Below are 20,105 nucleotides of genomic sequence, written 5' to 3'. Positions count from 1 at the left end.
AGGCCCTGTATTCAATCTCTCCTGCCAAAAGGAAAAAATTAAAAAAGTCCACAAAGAAACAAAGAACTGACAAAACAAAAGCCATAAGATCCTGTTTGATCTACAGGAAGTAGTTCACTTCTCTGTTGGAATTTGAATGATCTTACTGGCTTTCACAAATTCATAAAATAATAAAAATAGTAAATTTTGTTTTCCCCAGCCTATTGTTGGCCTTTAATTTAAAAGCACATATTGAAGTGCTTTACTCTTTGAATGTAGCCAGATAAATCTGCACATCCTTATTTTGTGTCTGGTTTCATTAATTACTTTGAAATTGGACTGTCATCCTCCTACAGAGCTTTTGACAGATTCTGTTGCTTCTAGATTGTTTCCTCTCATGCCTTATTTTTATTATTTAGCCATCGAATCCATCTGGAATTTATCTTAGTATATACTCTGATAGTAAGGGTTTAACTTGATCTTTCCTGTTGCTATTCAATTATTCTGTCATTTAAAAGAGAATCTTCCTTTTGCTGTTGTAATATCTTTATCATATAATAAATATTTTTTATACTGATGCTGGTACATGAACTCAGGTCTTGGCAGCATCTCTTAGCTCTTTTTGCTCAAGGCTGGCACTCTACCACTTGAGCCACACATTTACTTCTGGCTTTTTGGTGATTAATTGGAGCTAAAAGTCTCATGGACTTTCCTCCCTTGGCTGCCTTTGGATCACAATCTTTCAGATCTGTTTCCTGAGCAGCTAGGATTACAGGTGTGAGCCACTGGCTCCAGCTTAATGTACATCCAGTAGGGTTCGTTTCTGAGCATTCTGTTCTTTATAGATAGAATATGCCTATAGGGCTATTCCTTTCTTAACTCTAAGTTGTTTTAGGAATCCCCATTACCCCCCACCTCCATACACAAAAGGTAAAAGTGTTCTTAATCCAGGCCCTTGTAATTCATGTCTGTAATCTTAGCTACTCAAGAGGCTGAGATTTGAGACTTACTTCCAGTTAACCAGCAGAATACTGGAAGTGGAGCTATAGTAAAGCCCTAGGCTTGAGGGGCAGGGCTAAGCAAGAATTTAAAGCCCCAGTCTGGCATGTGCATGAATGTCTGGAATGTGCATGAAAATCTGCTTACTGGCTTATTTTCCAGATAAATTTTATTTTTTGTTATGGTACTCATATTTGAACTTAGACCTCATACTGTCTAAGTGTAGGTACTTTACCACTTGAGCCATGCCTCCAGCCATTTTTGCTTCTGTTGGTTTTTTCAATAGGTTTCATGGGTCTGTTGTTGTTGCTGCTGCTGTTGTTCTACCAGGGCTGGGCTGGACTGCAGTGCCCCTATCTATACCTTCCAAGTAGCTGTGCATCACTATGTCGAGTTTATTGATGCAGATGGGTGTCTCACTAACTTTGTGCCTGGACCAAGTAGCTGTGCATCACTATGTCGAGTTTATTGATGCAGATGGGTGTCTCACTAACTTTGTGCCTGGACCAGACTCAAACCATGACCATTCCATTCTCCATTCTCTACCACCTGAATAGCTGGGATTACAGGGTGAAACACTATGTTTGGCTGCAAGTAAACTTTCAAGAAATATCAATAAATTCTAGGAAAAATCCTGTAGGAATTTTGAATGAAATCAAACTAAGTTAATTGGATACTATTGCTGCCTTAATAATGTTTTGTTTGATCAACTTGGAACTTGTGTTTTTTCATTAATTCAGTTGTCCTTTTAGCTTATATTTATCAGAGAGGAAAATGAGTGACATATAAGTATTTGGATTTTAAAAGCAACACACAAAAAATGAAAGATTTCCAAGAAGTAAAATAACGTATTTATCTTTGAGTCATATGTATGTTGTTTTAAAACTAAAAGTTCTAGGGGCTGGGAAGGTGGCTCAGTGGTAGAGTGCTTGCCCTGCATGCCTGAGGCCCTGATTTGATTCCTCAGCACCAAATAAGCAAAAAGAAAAAAGCTGGAAGTGGTGCTGTGGCTCAAGTGGTAGAGCTGCTAGCCTTGAGCTGAAGAGCTGAGGGACAGCGCCCAGGCCCAGAGTTCAGGCCCTACGACCGGACCCCCCCCCCAAAAAAAACCCTAAAAGTTCTAGTTGAAAGTTTGAAGAATAGCTGGGTGCTAGTGGCTCACACCTTAATCCTAGCTATTTAGGAAGCCAAAAGCTGAGGAACACAGTTCAAAGCTAGCTGAGGCAAGAAAGTCTATGAAACTCTCAACTATCAAAAACAGCTGTGGCTCAAGTGGTAGAGTGCCAGTTCAGGGACAATGTCTGAACCCTGAGTTAAAGCCCCAGGGCCAGCTCCCACCCTCACCCCACCCCCCAAAAAAATAAAAATTTGAAGAATAAAAGCTGGAATTCACAGGAAGCTGCAGGTTATGTATTGTGTTTACTTCTTTTTAATCTCATGGAAAAGGAAGACATTTATGAGTTACATAATCAAATTGATTACGTAATCAAATCTACCAGGGTAATGATTAAGAGGAGTGGCTACCACCAAGATTTTGGAATGCTTTTTTTGTGGGTTCTCTTTCTTTCTTTCTTTCTTTTTCTTTTTTTGGCTCCGGTCGTGGGGCCTGAACTCTGGGCTTGGGCGCTGTCCCTCAGTAGTTCAGCTCAAGGCTAGTGCTCTACCACTTGAGCCACAGGACCATTTCCGGCTTTTTTCTTTTTTCTTATGTGGTGCTGAGGAATCGAACCCAGGGCCTCATGCATGCAAGGCAAGCGCTCTACCACTGAGCCACCTTCCCAGCCCCGTGGGTTCTCTTTCATCTGGGGTGTGCCCTTCTCCCTACACCCTCCTGCCAGGGACCCTACTGTCCTTTTCAGTCACCTGCTCCTTCTTTCCAGTGACATCTCATAAATCAAAAAACGGGGACATATGGTCTCTTTAAGGCTCCCAAGTATATTTATGACAATGGTGAGTAGAATATGATATCAGGCTGATCTCAGGAAACCTGGGTCATATGATCAATGTCCTTCACGTTTTTGAGGCTACATTGTTTGGGAGACTTTTTTTACTTTGGGGGTGGTATAGAGGAAAGAGAATAAAATGGCTGCAGGAAAAGGAATCTATTCTATTTCAGTTTCCTAATTTCCTTTATTAGACTTTTCAACACAAGCCTTACACCCCACTCCTCTATCCAAACTAGGTCACTGAAGTAAAGTAGACATCTTGTATTTGAGTTAAACTAAAATTCATAAATGACTTAGAGATTTACATGGTTTTCTTCTATGAGTTATAGATCCTCAGATTTTAGAAATTCATTTTATTAATGCCTAATCTGCTCAAAAGGAATTGGAGTTCAGAGTGGTGGTACAGTGCAGTGTAGAGCACTTGCCTGGTGTGCCCCAAGCCCTCGCCCCCATCCCCCAACATAAAAAAATAAAATAAAAAAAGGGAGTCACTAGTTCAATAGAAGGAAACAAAAGGTAGTACCTTCACCAAGAGTAATGTTAAAAGACAGTATTCCTGTTTAACAGGCTTTGTAAATGCAGTCATGTTGTTTAGCAGGAAAGACTAAACTTGTCTATTGGAATAGAAGGTATGTCTAAACTTAGCTATGGTTTACTGCTTTAAGTAGATCTTTGTTTTTGCTTTGCTTGTTTTCAACTTTGGATTTACGGTAGTTGGTAGGAAGACTTAGGGATAACATTGGAGTTATTTTCCTCACTTAGGATGAATAAGCTGACCTAATTTATGCCTTTGGCACTCAACATCCTCCCCTCCCCTCTCATCTCTTCTGTTCTTCTCTCCTTTCCTTGTGCTGATACTGGGACTTGGACTCAGGGTATTGCACTCTCCTTTGGCTTTTTCTGTTCAAGGCTAGCACTCTTATACTTGAGCTACAACTCCACTTCTGTTTTGCTGGTTAATCAAGAGTCTCAGGGACTTTTCTGCCCAGGTAGGCTTTGAACCGAGATCCTTCTGAGTAGTTGAGATTATGGGCATGAGCCACCAAGCACATGGCTCAAGCAGGATTTTTTTTTTTTTTTTAAATAAAAGTGGATTCTTGGAAGTCCGACCCTGAAGTTCAAGGTGAGGCAAACAGGGCTTAGTGGAGCCTAACTATAGCTAGGTCAAGATGAGTCTTCAGCCTAATTGTCTGTTTACCCATCATTTATTTTACCTTTACTAAAGAGAACCATTTTACAGACCTCTCTGCAGCATAGATTAGCTGCAAGGTGTGTGCCTGGTTTGGCTATTATTTGTGAAGTGTTTCAAGGTAGCAAATTATATACATATATATACAGATATTATGTATAAAATATGTATATATGATTTTTTATTGATTTTTTTATATTTTTTGCTTGGCCTGGGCCTTGAGCTCTGGGCCTGTGTGCTGTCTGTAAGCATCTTTTGCTCTAGGCTATCTCTCAACCATTTGATCTATACCACTTCCTACTTTTTCTGTGATTAATTGGAGATAAGAGTCTCGTGGACTTTCCTGCCCAAGCTGGCCTCAAACTGTGATCCTCAGATCTCAACCTCCTGAGTAGCTAGGATTACACATGTGAGCCACCAGCTCCCGGCAGTAGTAAATTATATATTCATACTTACTTATCTTGGGGCTAGGACATGACCCAGAACTTAAGATCATGTGCTAAAGCTCTTGCTCTAGCACTGTGCTATATACTGCCAGCCCCAGGGAACTGTATTTTAGATTTTCATGGAATATTGATGCAGAAGCTGCTGATAAGGGCAAGGAACAGAAGAAGGAAGAGAACAAATGGGACCCTTTTTGTGCTTGTGGAAATTTCCAGAACACATGCATATCATTTGGTTACTTGTATGCATTTGCAGACATTCCGCTCAGTGCAGCTGAGGTTGCAGAAGCAAAATTATAGTTTATCTTAGTTAGGATAGCTGTTGTCAAACACTATTTATTATAGGAATTACAGGAAAATTGATATTCAACCTTTTATTCTATTTCTGGAAAATAAAGTCAATTCAGGCTTTGGAGTAAGTTATTTGCTCCTTTGCCGTTCACATTAAGTCTAAGAACTTATAGACTGATTTTTAAAACTTGGCCATTTGCTTTTTTTGGTTTCAAGATGTTGCTGCACGAGTCAGGCTTTATAATATTGGAACTATCACTGGACTTAGTTGTACTCTGTGCTAGTTTGTTCATTTTTCTGGTACTGGAGTTTAAACTCAGGGTCTTGTGCTTGCTTGGCTGGTATTCTACCAATTGAGCTATACCTCCACATTGGCTTTTGGCTGGTTATTTTAGAGACAGAGTCTTGAGGAGGACTATCTGCCCTGACTAGCCTCACGCCTTGATCCTCTCAATTAGGAGTATAACTGTGAGCCACTAGCACTCACTTCTTTGCTAGTTTAATACCTGTTTTCCCCAGAAGCCAGGCTTTAGGAACTGCTATCACCCAAACTTGAAAGGACTAGAGTAAATTAGAATACTCTTTTTTTTTTTTTTTTTTTTTTTTTTTTTTTTTTTTGTCGGTCATGGGGCCTGAACTCTGGGCCTGGGTGCTGTCCCCCAGCTCTTCAGCTTAAGGCTAGTGCTCTACCACTTGAACCACAGCACCACTTCCGACTTTTTCTGCTTATGTGGTGCTTAGGAATTGAACCCAGGGCCTCATGCATGTGAGGCAAGCACTCTTCCACTGAGCCACCTTCCCAGACCCTAGAATACTCATTTTTTAAAGATATTTATTGCAGGCTTTCTTAGAGTATATAATTTTGTTCTCACTGGGAAGGCAAAAAAATTTTATTATAAACATGAGATGTTCCTGAATTTTACAATTCTATGGTCCAGAAGTGGGACATATATAAGAGGAGTGTGACCTTGTATCCTACTTGGCCTGACAGTACTTCATTACTATTAAGAACACTCGCCAGCTTCACTGGCTCACACTTGTAATCCTAGCTTCTCAGAAGCTAAGATCTGAGGATTGCAGTTTGAAACCAGACCAGGGAGAAAAATCTGTGAGACTCTAGGCTCTAGTTAACTACCAAAAAACCTGGAAGTAGAGGTGTGGCTCTGTGGTAGAGCACCAGCCTTGAGTGGAAATGTTAAGGGAAAACTCCCTGGACCTGAGTTCAAGCTCCACTACCAGCACAAAAGAGAGAAGGGGGGCGGGGGGAACAAATGTTGCCTTTCATTTTTGGAACTGTCTTAAAGTCATAGTAAGAGTCTCTCTGAATGAATGTTGGGGAGGTGGGAGTTGGAGTAATAGGATAGAAAGTAGGAGAGGGGCTGGGAAGGTGGCTCAGTGGTAGAGCACTTGCCTTGCATGCCTGAGGCCCTGGGTTCGATTCCTCAGCACCACATAAGCAAAAAGAAAAAAAAAAAAAAAAAGAAAGTAGGAGAAACCAGCATGCTTTCCCAGAGTCCACTTGAACTGGATGATGAAGGAAGTTTGAGCATCCAGGGCCTTGAAGCTTGGGGTAGCTGGACATGGGAAGTGGGAAAACAAAAGGAACCCTTCAGGAAAGTGTAAAGTTCTGCTGGCAAAGGAAGACTGCTCTGGAAGCAAGAGCAATTAGTTGGTTCCAGCCAGGCATTGTTTCCCAAATTTACCCTTTAATAACAATTCCTTACCGACTTTTATGTTTTGCTGGACACCAAGGCCTTATTTGTGTGCTAGACAAGCAAGCACTGAGGCTCACTCCAGAGTGGATTTGTATGGGGTTTTAAAATTGTTATTGTAAAGGTGATGTTCTGAAGGATTACAGTTGCATAATGCATTTCTTTTTGAACAGTGTCACCTCTGGATTTGTGTTTTTTTTTAACGTGTTCCCAAGGAACAGTTAGATAGTGTGGGTATATTTCTTGTGAGCCTAAAACAAAAATGCCTCCTGCCTACTCCGCTTCTCTGTAATGCCTAGAATGCACCTGACAGTTGTGTTTATTATCTGTGGGAAGAAGATTAAATCAATACTACCGCCTCCAGAACATCCCAACCCTTTTGTTTCTTCAGACAAACACCTGCCCTTCCATTACAGGAGGTTACTGGCCAAGCCTTACCGTGTATGCTTACCCTGTCTTTGTTATCAAATGTGTAAGATAGTCCTGATACATCAGCTCTGTGCGTGCCAACCGCTTTTCAGTACAAGTGTCAGCCTATAGTTTGCCCCTGAATTTGGGAGCTGTTCTGGGAACTCACTGCAACCACCTCAAAGATCCTCTACATCTCTGGGAAATGATCCTGTGCAAGGACCCCTTATCCAGGCTCGGAGATTCTTACGCCTGGTTCCTTCATGAGTGGGTACACCATAGTTTTGCGAGGAGCAATCTCTACATGGAATAACCCAAGAGAAAAGGAAAACCTGCTGTTTCCTCGTGCCTCCCAACGTGAAGGTATGAACTTGAAGGCTCCTGTCACCAGGCCTGTCGGCTTCCTGGTGAAGCAGCAGAGGACACCAGAAATCGGTTCCTGGGAAGTTAAGAACAGAAAGAAAACGGCTGTACTGTAACTGGGTAATCCTCTACCCGTCCTAGCCGCTGCCGAGCGTCCCCGAGGGCGGCTCGGAGCGGGGCGAGGCATCTTGATTCCCCGGCCACGAGCATTGCTGGGTGACTTCTAAGTTCTGGGAGCGGTAGGGACTGGAAGCAGCGGCTGAAATCTTCCACCCCGCGGGATCAGGAGGAGGGAGTGGGGACAGTCCACAACGGCCTCCAACAACACCAGGGCTTCCTTAACTTTTGTGCAGTCCAGTGCCAGCCACACCGGGGAGCCCCAGGAGCAAGATGAAATATAAAAGGAAAGGAGGAAAAGGCGCGGCAGACACGGATTCAAAACACGCATCCTGTCAGTCGGGGCTCCGGGGTCCCAGGCGCCGAGGCGGGAGGCGCAGCCGAGAAGCCCCTTCCCGCGGCCTGGACGCATCCATCGAGGTGCCGCGGGGGGAACCCGGCGAGCGCGCGCAGACTTCAAAGGCCCGGCGCAGCCCGCGCCCCCACCCGCATGGCGCCAGTGGTACGGCCTGAGGGGGCGGCTCCTGGGGCGCGGCTCCGCGGCAGCTGATGCGCGCCCCGCCACTGGAAGGCGGGAGCGAGACCCCGACACCCGGAGTCGCCGGGCACCGCGGGCGGCCCCGAGAGGCCGGCGGAGGCGTCTTCACCAGCGAGGGAGCCCCGCTCGGGGGACAGAACGCCGCAGCGCTAGGAAGGAGGACGCGGAAGAGCGGCGCTGCTGCGGGCTGAGGAAGCCCTCCACCCGGGCCCCCGACGGCGCTCGTTGAGCCACATCCGCGCCGCGGCGGGCGACGCGTTCCAGACGCCTGTCACCGTCCCCTCCATCTTGAACGGGGGTGGGGGAAGAGGAGGCAGGCTCTTCTTCCCGCACATCCCTGCCCCAAGGAGAGGAGCTGCGGCAGCCGGGCTCATGGCGTTCAGCCCTTGGCAGATCCTGTCCCCCGTGCAGTGGGCGAAGTGGACGTGGTCTGCGGTGCGCGGTGGCGGCGGCGGCGAGGATGAGGCCCCGGGGTCCCAGGGCGACCCTGAGGAGGAGGACTCGCAAGCCGAGACGAAATCCCTAAGCTTCAGGCAAGTACACAGCATCCCTGCCCAGATGCAGACGTGCTGCCACCCACCTACCCGCCGCTCCTCCCGTGTGCTTGCGTGTGACCTCCCGCCTGTCCGTGCCATCGCCGTGCCACGTCCCTGCCCATAACCACCTCCGCGCTGTGTTGGTCCAGAGTTCGGGGTGGCCTGTCCTCCGGTGTGTTTTCGTCCCCCGGTTTCACTGTGAGCTCTCTGGAACCCAGCTTCCGCCTGGTCACGCGCGCGCGCGCACACACACATAGGGACAGTGTCATTGATCACGCCAGGTAGAACCGAGAGCATCCTGGGGAGCGGGGGTGGGGGGGTGGGGGTCGCTGCCTGGCCCTCCTGGGCCTCACTGTTCCCCTAAGCTATAGCCCTTGTGAAGAGGATCGCATGATGACAGGCCCCTGGCAGCTGGTGAGAAATGGTGGTGTCTGCTGAGCTGTCACCCCTGTGATTGTGGAAGGCAGGTGACAGGATTCTTGACACTCCAGCAGAATGAGGTCCTGAAAGGTAGAGAGGCCTACCAAAGAAAAAAGACATGGCTGGAATTATGAGGGCAGCGCTAATTTTTAAGCCTCTAGAAAAGGGGTCCTGTGAGAAAAGGAGTCTTGCAAACCTCCTTCCACCCCTCCTCCCCCTGCACGAAAAGGGAAGATGACCTCAAATATAAATGTGCTGCTGGAGAAAATCTCCAGAGAACGGAGATTGCAGGGAGACTGGATGGTACACAGAATTCCAAGAGGGCACCGCCAAAAGCCGCAGCAGCCTCCTCACAGGCCAGTTTATGCAGAGGATCAGCTGGTTGTAAATAGTTAGACAAAAAACCACCTTTATTCATATGTATATTGTATCAGGTATAGGAAATACCGTTGAAAGTGGTAATTCCTCATTTTTCCCCCTTGGCAGCTCGGATTCTGAAGGTAATTTCGAGACTCCTGAAGCTGAAACTCCCATCAAATCACCTCTCAAGGAATCCTGTGATTCACAACTGGGACTGGCAGGTCCTGGGTCCATAACCCAAGGTAAAAAAAAAAAAAACAACTTCATTCTTCTGCCTGTTTTGTATAGTTTTAAAAAAAATGTGTATGAAAGAAAGAAAAAAATGTTAATTTAGGACTGTTTCAATGAGTTTGGATTGTCTCCTTGTCCAGAAAGAGCCTTTATAAAGCTCCTAGTTTAGTTGTAAGGTGTCCCCACCCCACCCCAACATTTTGCACATTTGATTATTAGAAGCCTTGTTTATTCTCTGGTTAGCATTTAGTGCAGTTGGACAGTTCTCAGCTTTTTAAAAAGCAAAAATGTGTAGAGTAATACAGTGGTAGGGCTCTGTTTAGATTTAGCTTCACAAATTCCTCAGGCTAAATTGCTTTAGGGTGTGGCTAGACACAAAAATTATAGGTAAGAGTTAATTTTTTTTTGAGTTAGGAATCCTTAAGAGGCAGTTACAAAATTACTTGACTACTACTATGCAGGCATAAATACCTTCTAGTCTTTCAGAGCCCAACCTTGCCCTTGCCCTTCATCAGTAGATGCTGTCCCACTTAATTAGTAGAAAGCTTTTTTGTTACCCAGACAATTCTGAGTAAAAATTTGAACTGTCCTATTAGAAATGATTTGCTCATTCAATAGATAGAGCAGGAAGTCCTGCTGCTCTCAGGGAGCTAACATTTTAGGGGAAGATGGAGGGGTTAAGGGTTAAGCTAAATGTACACATTAGCTTCTGTTTAAATACTACAAGAGAAAGTAAGTGGGGAATGGGGAATATGAAGTGTGGCTAGTAAATGCTGAAAGGTAGTTAGGGGGAGTGTGACTGATAAAGTGACTGGGGCTAAAACCCCAAAAGAGAATTGAGGAAACAAGATTTGGAGAAAAGACTCTTCTCAGAAGGAGTGGCTTCTGCAACATTGTGAGACTTGACCAGCTTGCCCTGGGTGAGGTCCCTGGATGAGAATATTCATGGTGTATGTGAGGACCAGTATGAAAGCCAGTGGCTGACTTGGAAGTGACAGGTAGACAATCTTAGGACTTGAAGTCAAGGAGGTGGGAGAGTCCAAACGTCTAGGCCCGACGTAAGAAAATACAAAAAGAGTGGCACACATTTGTTCCCTCCTAGTTTTGGAGAACTGAAATTAAAACTTGAAGTCTGAAACCAGGAATTGGCAGAGTTGCGCTCCTTTCAAAGGCTGTGGGAAGAATCCTTTCTTACCTGTTCTGGCTCCTGGTGATGGTCAGCGGTTACTAGAGTTAATTGTCTTATCACACCATAGTCTTTCCACGTGTCTGTATCTTCCCAAGGTGCCAGTCATTGAATTTAATCCTTAACTTCATTACATTCTCAGAGATACTGTTTACTAAGGAACATATCAGGTGTGAAGAGATAGGACTCTTTTTATTTGTTTTGTACTAGGATTTGGACTTTTTTTTTCAGTACTGGAATTTGGGGTTTGAATTTGGGCCTGGTGATTTTGGGGCAGGTGCTGTATTACTTGAGCCAGATCCTCCCTTTTTTTTTTTTTTTTTTTGCTTTAGTTATTTTTAGATAGCATCTTGAGTTTTCCGTTAAGCTGGGGTGACAGTTAAGGGCCATCATGCCTATCTTATTTGTGGAGATGGTCTTTCTTTTTGGCCAGATTGGCCTCTAGCCATGCCAGGCTCTGCCTCCTCAGTAATTGGGGTTATAAGTATGAGCCACTGTGCCCAGCCTAACATTTCTTTTCTTTTTCTTTTTCTTTCTTTTTTTTTGGGGGGGGGTCGTTTGTGGGGCTTGAATTCTGGGCCTTAGCTCTTCAGGTCAAGATGAAGGCTCTTACCAGTTGAGCCATATTGCCACTTCTGGTTTTCTGGTGGTTAATTGAAGATAAGAGTCTCATGGACTTTCCTGCCTGGGCTGGCTTTGAACCACGATCCTTAGATCTCAGCCTCCTGTGTAGCTAGGATTACAGGTGTGAGCTACCAGTGCTTGGCTAACATTATTTTTTGAGGGACACAGTTCAACTCACAACAGGAATTTGAGCAGAGGAATTTTGTTTTGATCTTTGTTCTTGATTTTTTAGACAGCATCTCACTCTGTAACTCAAATTGGCCTAGAACTCATGATCCTCTGTCTTGGTCTTTCTAGTGCAGGGACTAATTTCTTATTTCAAGGTTCTCTGGCTATTGTATTGGATGAGACTCTAGGGTGTATTGCTTACAATGGCAGATAGAACCAGCTTTCAGCTATATAGCCACATAATTTTTTAAACTGATTATGACTACATCAGACCCACAGTTGAGATGTCTATTTTTAGTAATTTCTTCAGGTTACCTAGAGAAGTCAAGTCACTCTGATAATATATAATTGTTGGTAAAATGACATCAGATATTTTTGTGTGTGTGAATTTTTTTTTTTTTAACTAGGACTAGCGGATTGAACTCAGGACCTAGCACACCTTCAGGCTCCTTTGCAATTTGTTTTTGTCTGAAATGAGAGCTCCATGCTCTGTCTGCCTGCTGAGCATAAGGCAGTACTGTCAACCTATTTTGTTCAATGCAAGACTGTTTGGGAACAGACAGGTTTATATACTGGAGAACTTGGTATGTGGCACAAAGCTGTGTATCATTCTCACTGATGAAGATACCACTTGTTTCTCATAGTTCTCTTTTCTTCTTGCAAGATTGGCAGATCAGAAGGGAGATTTAGAAGCTTGAAAGAACTGTTTTGTGACTTTCCCATCAAATTTAAATAAAACCCATAAGACACATGTTAAGTAGCTGTCTGAAAGCCTCTTTGAATTGCCCTCAGCGTGGGCTGCCTGGCCCTTTCTCATCATTCCATCAGCTGCTAAACTGATTCATCCTGCCAATTTCTTGGCCAACTGAATAGAGATCTGGATGGGCCTAGGCCCCCAAAGCCACAGAGACCTAATTGTTTAATCTGTCCAGTACTGAGGATGACTTTCACACGCTTTCATTCTATCTAAAAAATATTCTCTAGACTTTTTCCTGTTAGAGAGTATTGGATCAGGAAAGCTCTGTAGGGTTTGTGACTATAGGCTATAATTGTAGGGGCTGGAGATTGGTGGTGTACAATCTAGAAAACAATCCTACATATTATGGAATCTCTTACTTTAAGTTTTTTAAACAGTAGGATGCTAGCTCATCAGCTGGGTAGTGTGTGGAGGTAGTCCAGATTTTTGTGGCTTGATTGCCCTGCCACACATATGCAGTAAATGTGAAAATACCCCAAAGTACAGGTCTGATGAGAGATAATTTCAGAGGGCAAAAATTCCTTAAGGGTCATTTTATGTTGCAATTTAATTTCTGGGACTGAAAATGATATCTTCATTGTTTCTAACATCTTTCATATTTCTGTGGTTCCAAGATATGGTTGAACAGTAAGTATAGACTATTTAAGACTGTATCTTTTGGAGGGCCAGTTTAAGAGTTGTTAGCCCAGAGCTGTTGTTAACATTAAAAAAAAATTTATTGTTATTGTAAAAGTGAGGTACAAAGGGGGTACAGTATATAAGCCAGATAATGAGTTGTTCCTTTTTGGACAATCATCTCTTCCATCCTGTCTCCACTCACAACTTGTATAGTTCATTTTCATCATAATGTCTAGTGAGTATCACTGCTGCATTTGTTCACTCTCTTCCCCTCCATTTCTCAGTCCCCCTGACCCCCTCCCCCTTACCCTTCCTAAGGCAGACAAATGAACAAGACAAAAAGAAAAGGAAAGAAAAACAACAGCAAACTAAAAAAACCTCTTGTTTCCATTTCCTGGACTTGGTGTTAACATCTGTAAATGGTCCCAGCTTTCTGGTATACAAAGGCACTCAAATGAAGTGGTTATGTCATATACCATACCTATGGTTCCTGTAATGACTTCCATAATTCTTTCAATTCAGGGAAACATATGACTTTCCTTTTATTGAGAGTCTCTTAGGTCATGGGCCCTGAACTCTGGGTCTGGGCGCTGTCCCTCAGCTCTTCAGCTCAAGGCAAGCGCTCTACCACTGGAGCCACAGCGCCGCTTCCGGGTTTTTCTGTTTATGTGGTGCTAAGGAATCGAACCCAGGGCCTCGTGCTTGCAAAGCGTGCATTCTACCACTGAGCTACCTTCCCAGCCCCCTCTTAGGAACTTAAAATATCTAAATTTGGAAATGACTTTGCCTAAGACAAGTGCCAGGAATTACACAAAGGATAAGGTTGTGTTGTGGATTTTTTTTTTTTAACACCACCAGTAGAAGCTAGTTCCTGATTTCTTTGTGAAATAAAATTCTAGCCAAAAAAATTTCGCGAAAATACCATATTGGTGGCTGTAAAGTTTGGGCTGTCCTGTATTTGCTGTCAGTCTTCTCCCACAAAGAGAATTTAAACTGTTGCTATTGTATCGATCATCTCTTTGCCTGGAATTTTATCAGTGAGTAAACATCCCTTAGGAAAGGACTTCAAGGTGGTTCACTTTCCTTCATCTTTCTCTGTTTCTGTCTCTGTCTCTGTCTCTGTCTCTCCCTCTCTCCCCCTCTGTTTCTCTTTGTCTCTCTCTATCCCTCTCTAAATGGTCATGAAATATTTAGGTGCTATGGTTTTGTTCAGCTATTGTAGCCTACAAAAACTACAGTAGATTCACCTTGCCAGTTGAACTTCTTCCACCCAGTGCTTTCACACTTTTTTTGTACAGATCGCTACCACCCCTTCCCCCCCCCCCACTTTTTTTTTTTATTTTGAGAAAGAGAATCTTTTATCAATTGTGGGGCTTGAACTCAGGGTCTGGGTGTAGGCTGCCCCTGAGCTATTCAGCTCAAAGCAAGCACTCTACAACTTGAGCCATAGTGCCAATTCTGATTTTCTGGTGGTTAATTGGAGATGAGAGTTCCATGGAGTTTCTTGCCTGGGCTGGTTTTGAACCACAATCCTCAGATCTCAGCCTCCTGAGTAGGAGGATTACAGGCATAGCCACCAGTACCCAGTAAGAAAGAGAATCTTAATGCAGAAACTTTTTTACTATCCTGGAAAAATTAGTTAAACCTATCTGGTTTGTATGTTACTAGATGTCTATGTTTTTTGTTTGTTTGCTTGTTTGTTTTTTGTTGGTTGTAGGGCCTGAACTCTGGGCCTGGGCACTGTCCCTCAGCTCTTCAGGTCAAGGTTAGTGCTCTACCACTTGAGCCACAGCGCCACTTCCGGCCTTTTCTGCTTATGTGGTTCTGAGGAATCAAACCCAGGGCCTGATGCATGTGAGGCAAGCACTCTACCACTGAGCCACCTTCCTAGCCCCGCCTATATTATTTTTAAGGCACAATGCAACCCTCTAGTTGGTATGGAAAATAAAGGAGATCAGTTCCCAGATACTTACTGCTGGAAGTCTTGTAGGAAATGCAGAATTGTTAACAGTTTTGGTTCATGAGAACAAGGAAACCATGCTCAGAGGCTAAATCTAGCCAGCCACCTATTTTTTTATATGGTCCTCCAGAGGAGAATAGATACTATAATTTTGGTTGAAAAAGCTATTTTGTGAAATGAAAATTTTATAACATTCTTAGTTCAGGGCCCGTAAATAAGCTTTATTGGATAGCTACACACATTTGTTTAGGCATTGCCTTTGGCAGTTTTGTGCTATGGTCATTGGGGTTGAATATTTGGAAGAGAGACCAAATGTCTAGCCAAAGCCTAGAATATTTGTTGTCTGCTCAGAATGTTTGCCAACGTATATCCATACTGTCCCAATTTCTGTAAAACTATATAGTTAAGTAATTTGAGATGATGACTTGAATAAATAAAAGAAAGTGGCAGAGCTATAACTGAGTAGCAAATGAATAGTTTGTGCTGGGTGATGTTACTGTAGGCCTGTGCAATTGTAATCAGAGGTCTAGGGGTGCTAAACAGGTCCACCCTGTCACTCCAGAAAGAGCAAACAGAAGTAATCGTGAAATAAGGAGAAAGGCTTTTAATCAACATAGCTATATTGGGAAGGCCAAGTAATTTCAGTCTACCTTCAGGGTCCTGACTTGAGCTTTAGGTTTAATTAGAGAAGAATCCTGGGGTAAGAGGTATGTATAACTAGACAATCTTGATCAAATCTGGTTGATAATTATCTTAGTTCTGGTTCTGCAAGGTAGTGGTTCAAAGAATTTCTTAACTGCTTAAGGGAACAAGCCAGTTCCGGTGAGATGATTGCTTCTGCTTGTGGGAAGAGAATATCTTATCTGCCAGGTTCTGCTGTTCCTAAATCCAAAATGACTGAAGATTTCAGACAAGACTGGAGACTTTCAGGCACCTTTTAGAGGTCTCAAACAGGACTCTGTAAAATCTGACAGTAAGAAATTTCAGTTAGTCTTTTGTACTGTCAGCCTTGAAGGGGGGGGGGGAGATGAGATAAGTATGATCTCTTCCATGGGTGGGGAACCTTTTTTCTGCAAGGGCCATTAGAATATTAATGATCTACAATGTCATTTGAAGGCCATACAAAATTATCAGTAAAGGCAAATGGTCACTGGCAGTCTAGAAGAAGCATACATGTCATATACCAAATGATTTCCAGGCTTTATGTGGCCCAAGAGCCAGACATTTCCCTCCCTAAAGTCACTCCTGAGTGATTATATTACTATTTGTATAGTTATGTGGTGTCTTGAAGTTTTAATACAAAGAAGATGGATTTTAAGATGACTAGAGATATATCCAGATTTCATTCTGATTTTAGTTATTTAGTTGTGGGCCCAAGTGAAGTGTCATTTTTGTTTTTTTGAACGAAGTGCAGGTGGCTCATACCAGTAATACTAGCTACTCAGGAGGCTGAGATCTGAGGATTGCGGTTCAAAGCCAGCCAGGCAGGAAAGTCTGTGAGACTCTTATCTCCAATTTACCAACAGAAAACCAGAAGTGGTGCTGTGGCTCAAGTGGTAGAGTGCTTGCCTTGAGCTGAAGAGCTGAGGGACAGCTCCCAGGCCCAGAGTTCAAGCCCCACTACTAACCAAAAAAAAAAAGTACAAGGTAACTAATAACAATAAAAACCCTGGTATCTCTGCCTTCATTTTGCATCTGTCTCTTTTGTCTTAAAATCTTGGGTCAGGGGCTGGGAAGGTGGCTCAGTGGTAGAGCGCTTGCCTTGCATGCATGAGGCCCTGGGTTGGATTCCTCAGCACCACATAAGCAAAAAAAAAGAAAAAAAAAGCCGGAAGTGGCACTGTGGCTCAAGTGGTAGAGCGCTAGCCTTGAGCTGAGGGACAGCGCCCAGACCCAGAGTTTAGGCCCCACGACCGGACCCAAAAAAAAAAAACAAAATTTTTTTTTGGGGTCAGTCTCCTGATTATCTGTGTACATAGGCATGTTAATCACTCAGGGATATCAGTTTAGAAACTGGTCATATAGCTCTGTTTCCATCCATCTGTCCATCCATCCATCCATCCATCTATCATCGATCTAACCCATAAAATAAATGTGGTCTAAAGCCATTGAAAGTTTGAGTGGCCTCAGCACTGCAAAAAAGGAGGGAAAGTAGGTAAAGTTAAAAAAACAGTATCTTTTCCTCTGACCAATTTTACTACCTATAAAGAAGTCTTGACTATTTTGTCATGGTCTCCTAAACTCAGAGTAGTAATGGGAAATCAAGGTTGATCTACCCCCAAAGAACCATTTTAGTGGGTTTGATAAACTAGGTTGTTAAATTGTGGGGTGACTGTGAAATCTTCCTAGAAAGACTTTGCTAATTATGAGTTGAAGATTTCATCTTCTCCTTTGCACACATAAGAGCCTAATTTATGAGGTCCCGCAAACATAATAGATTTTCAAGGTTTAAACTGATGTTGGCCAAACTCAAAAGAGAGTAGTAATATGTGGAATCTTCTGTTGATCCATAAATTAAAATATACCTTTACAGTTCTGTTGATCAAATACTCTCCTTGAAGAGTTACACCCCTGCCTTTTTATTTGGTGGTGTTGAGGATTCAAACCAGGGTCACCACATTCTAGGAAAGCCTCTGCCAGTAAATTATACCCTCAATCCCCAAATATCCTCCTGTCTTCTCTTTCCTTTTTTCTTCTCTTTTCCTTTTCTTTTTTCCTCTCCCCTCTCCTGCATTCCCCTCTCATTCCTTCTTATCTCCTCCCCTGTTCCCTCCTCCTTTTTTCCTTCCTTCCTGTACTAGGGCTTGAACTCAGGGCCTGGGTTTGGCCTTGAGTTCTTTTGCCTAATTAATTAGTGCTCTTCCACTTGAGCCACAGCTGATCGTGTGTGTGTGTGTGTGTGTGTGTGTGTGTGTGTGTGTGTGTGTGTGTGTGTGTGTGTGTGTGTGTGTGTGTGTGTGTGTGTGTGTGTGTGTGTGTGTGTGTGTGTGTAACTCCATCTTCAGATCTCAACCTCTTGAGTAGCTAGTAGCTAAGATTAAAGCATGAGCCACTGGCTCCTGGCTGTTGTTTCTGAGGCTGAATGTCACTGTGTAGCCTAGGCTGATCTCTTGTAAATCCTTCATCCTCAGCCTCCTAGGTGCTGGAATTAGGAGTATGTGTCACCACACTTGGGTCAAGTAGCCACTTTCTGTTATTGGAATTTTTTTTTTTTTTGATGGTCCTAGGGCTTGAACTCAGGGCTTGGGCACTGTCTCTAAGCTTTCTTGTTCAAGGCTAGTGCTCTTCCACTGGAACCACAGCTTCCCTTCCAGCTTTTGGCAATTAAGAGATAAGAATATCACTCACTTTCTTGTCCAGCTTGGCTTTGAACTGATATTACAGATCTCATCTCACTCTCCTGAATAGCTAGGATTATAAGCTTGTACCACCTGTGCCTGGCTATAAGTGATTTTTAGGTGAACTCTGACAAATGATTGACCATGAGTTTTCTTTTTCTACTAGGTGTTTTGGAAACAGGTAGTTTTGTTTACAGCATTTTATAAGTATGATGCTATGAGGTAGCACATCCATGAGTTCCATTTTACAGGTTGTGAAATCAGAGTTAGAGCCATTATTGCTAGTAGTAGACGTGGGTCTTGAATTCATCTTTAAATGTTGCAGATGCAAGGCTCTTTGGAACATGTTATACATAATTTCTCTCCAGGGATTTAAAATTCTGTCCTCACTATCTGATGAGAAAACTTAGAAGACGTAGAAGTTCTTAAAATGTTACTGGAACAGGATATGTGATGGAGAAAGTTTTCTCCTAGGTGACAGTTTTAACTGTTTTTAAACTCAGCCGGAGATACATCTCCCACATGTGTTAACTTGGCTCATACAATGCCTGACAGATAAAATGCAGTTAGGAATTCTGAACATCAGAAGTTCCATTTCAATATAGGTAGTCAGAAACAAAAACCATCACTGAATAAAAAGTTACCTTGCATTGAAAACATTTTGCTCCTTTAGTGTTTACCTTCAGCTCATCCATGAAAAATAAAGAAGGAGGGCTGGGAAGGTGGCTCAGTGGTAGAGCGCTTGCCTTGCATGCTCAAGGCCCTGGGTTTGATTCCTCAGCAACACATAAGCAAAAAGAAAAAAGCCGGAAGTGGTGCTGTGGCTCAAGTGGTAGAGCGCTAGCCTTGAGCTGAAGAGCTGAAGGACAGCGCCCAGGCCCAGAGTTCAGGCCCCACGACCAGACCCCCCCCCCCAAAAAATAATAAAAATAAAGAAGGAATGGAAATGGACACATGGGGTAGTGTTTGCTTTCCTTCTCTGTCTGAATCATGTTTGGGTGAGAGGAGGTGAGAATCTGCATCTATTTTCGGGTAGAAAGAGGAGGTTCTTTTTCATTTGTTTCAAAATCTGGGGATTATACTAGGGCCTCGGCCCAGCTAGGCAGTTGCTCTACCACTGAACCATATCCCCAACCCTAAGAGGAGTTTTTAAGAGTTTTGTAAGCTAGGCACCGTTAACTCACACCTGTAATTCTAGCTACTTAGGAAGCTAAGATCTGAGGATCGTGGTTCCAAGCTAACCTGGGCAGGAAAATCTGTGAGATTCTTTTCTTTTTTTTTTTTTTTTTGGGTCCGGTTGTGGGGCCTGAACTCTGGGCCTGAGTGCTGTCCCTCAGCTCTTCAGCTCAAGGCTAGCGCTCTACCACTTGAGCCACAGCGCCACTTCCGGCTTTTTTCTTTTTGCTTATGTGGTGCTGAGGAATCGAACCCAGGGCCTTGAGCATGCAAGGCAAGTGCTCTACCACTGAGCCACCTTCCCAGCCCCAAGTCTGTGAGGATGTGGAACTGTGTGGTTCAAGTGGTTGAGCACTACTAGCTTTGAGCAAAAACGCTCAGGAACAGCACCTAGTCCCCGAAGTTCAAGCTCCAGAAGATGCACAACAACAACAACAAAAGTCTTGTATTAGTGAACTCTTGGCACATTAAATTACCCCCCAAATTTGTATTAAAATAGTAAGCATCTTCCAGGAAGTGGGAAAAATTAATAAGCATCTATTTAACATGGGTTTGTCAGTGGAGAATTTAGGAGCAACCTTTCACTTGTGAGAAATCAGTCGGGATTTTGGCTAGACTCCAGTAATTTGAAGACTTGGCTGATATTAGAGAATCTTCTAATGTGGCTCATGCATTTGCCTGGCCAGGTGGGAGGAATCGCAGGGACCACTACTGGGTTGCTTACAGTGTAGTGTACCTTGCTTGCA

General features: G+C 43.5%; 1 protein-coding gene across 5 annotated transcripts in view; it reads left to right on the top strand.

Moving 5' to 3' along the window:
- The first annotated feature begins 8,009 nt into the window (after positions 1 to 8,009).
- The window catches only part of Tacc1 (transforming acidic coiled-coil containing protein 1), a 74,450-nt gene continuing 62,354 nt past the window's right edge, over positions 8,010 to 20,105 (top strand). For 4 of the 5 annotated variants that reach the window (XM_070016132.1, XM_070016130.1, XM_070016131.1 and 1 more), the window contains exons 1-2: positions 8,010 to 8,518; positions 9,428 to 9,543. In XM_070016132.1, coding sequence (XP_069872233.1) covers positions 8,358 to 8,518; positions 9,428 to 9,543 — 277 coding nt within the window. In that variant the 5' untranslated portion in view covers positions 8,010 to 8,357. The remainder of the gene's footprint in view (positions 8,519 to 9,427; positions 9,544 to 20,105) is intronic. The other variant, XM_070016133.1, reaches the window with a different exon arrangement.

Source organism: Dipodomys merriami, unplaced genomic scaffold, assembly GCF_024711535.1.
Source record: "Dipodomys merriami isolate MVZ:Mamm:240054 unplaced genomic scaffold, mDipMer1.0.p SCAF_12, whole genome shotgun sequence".
NCBI classification, from domain to species: Eukaryota; Metazoa; Chordata; class Mammalia; order Rodentia; family Heteromyidae; genus Dipodomys; species Dipodomys merriami.
This window is presented reverse-complemented; position numbering and strand designations above follow the sequence as displayed.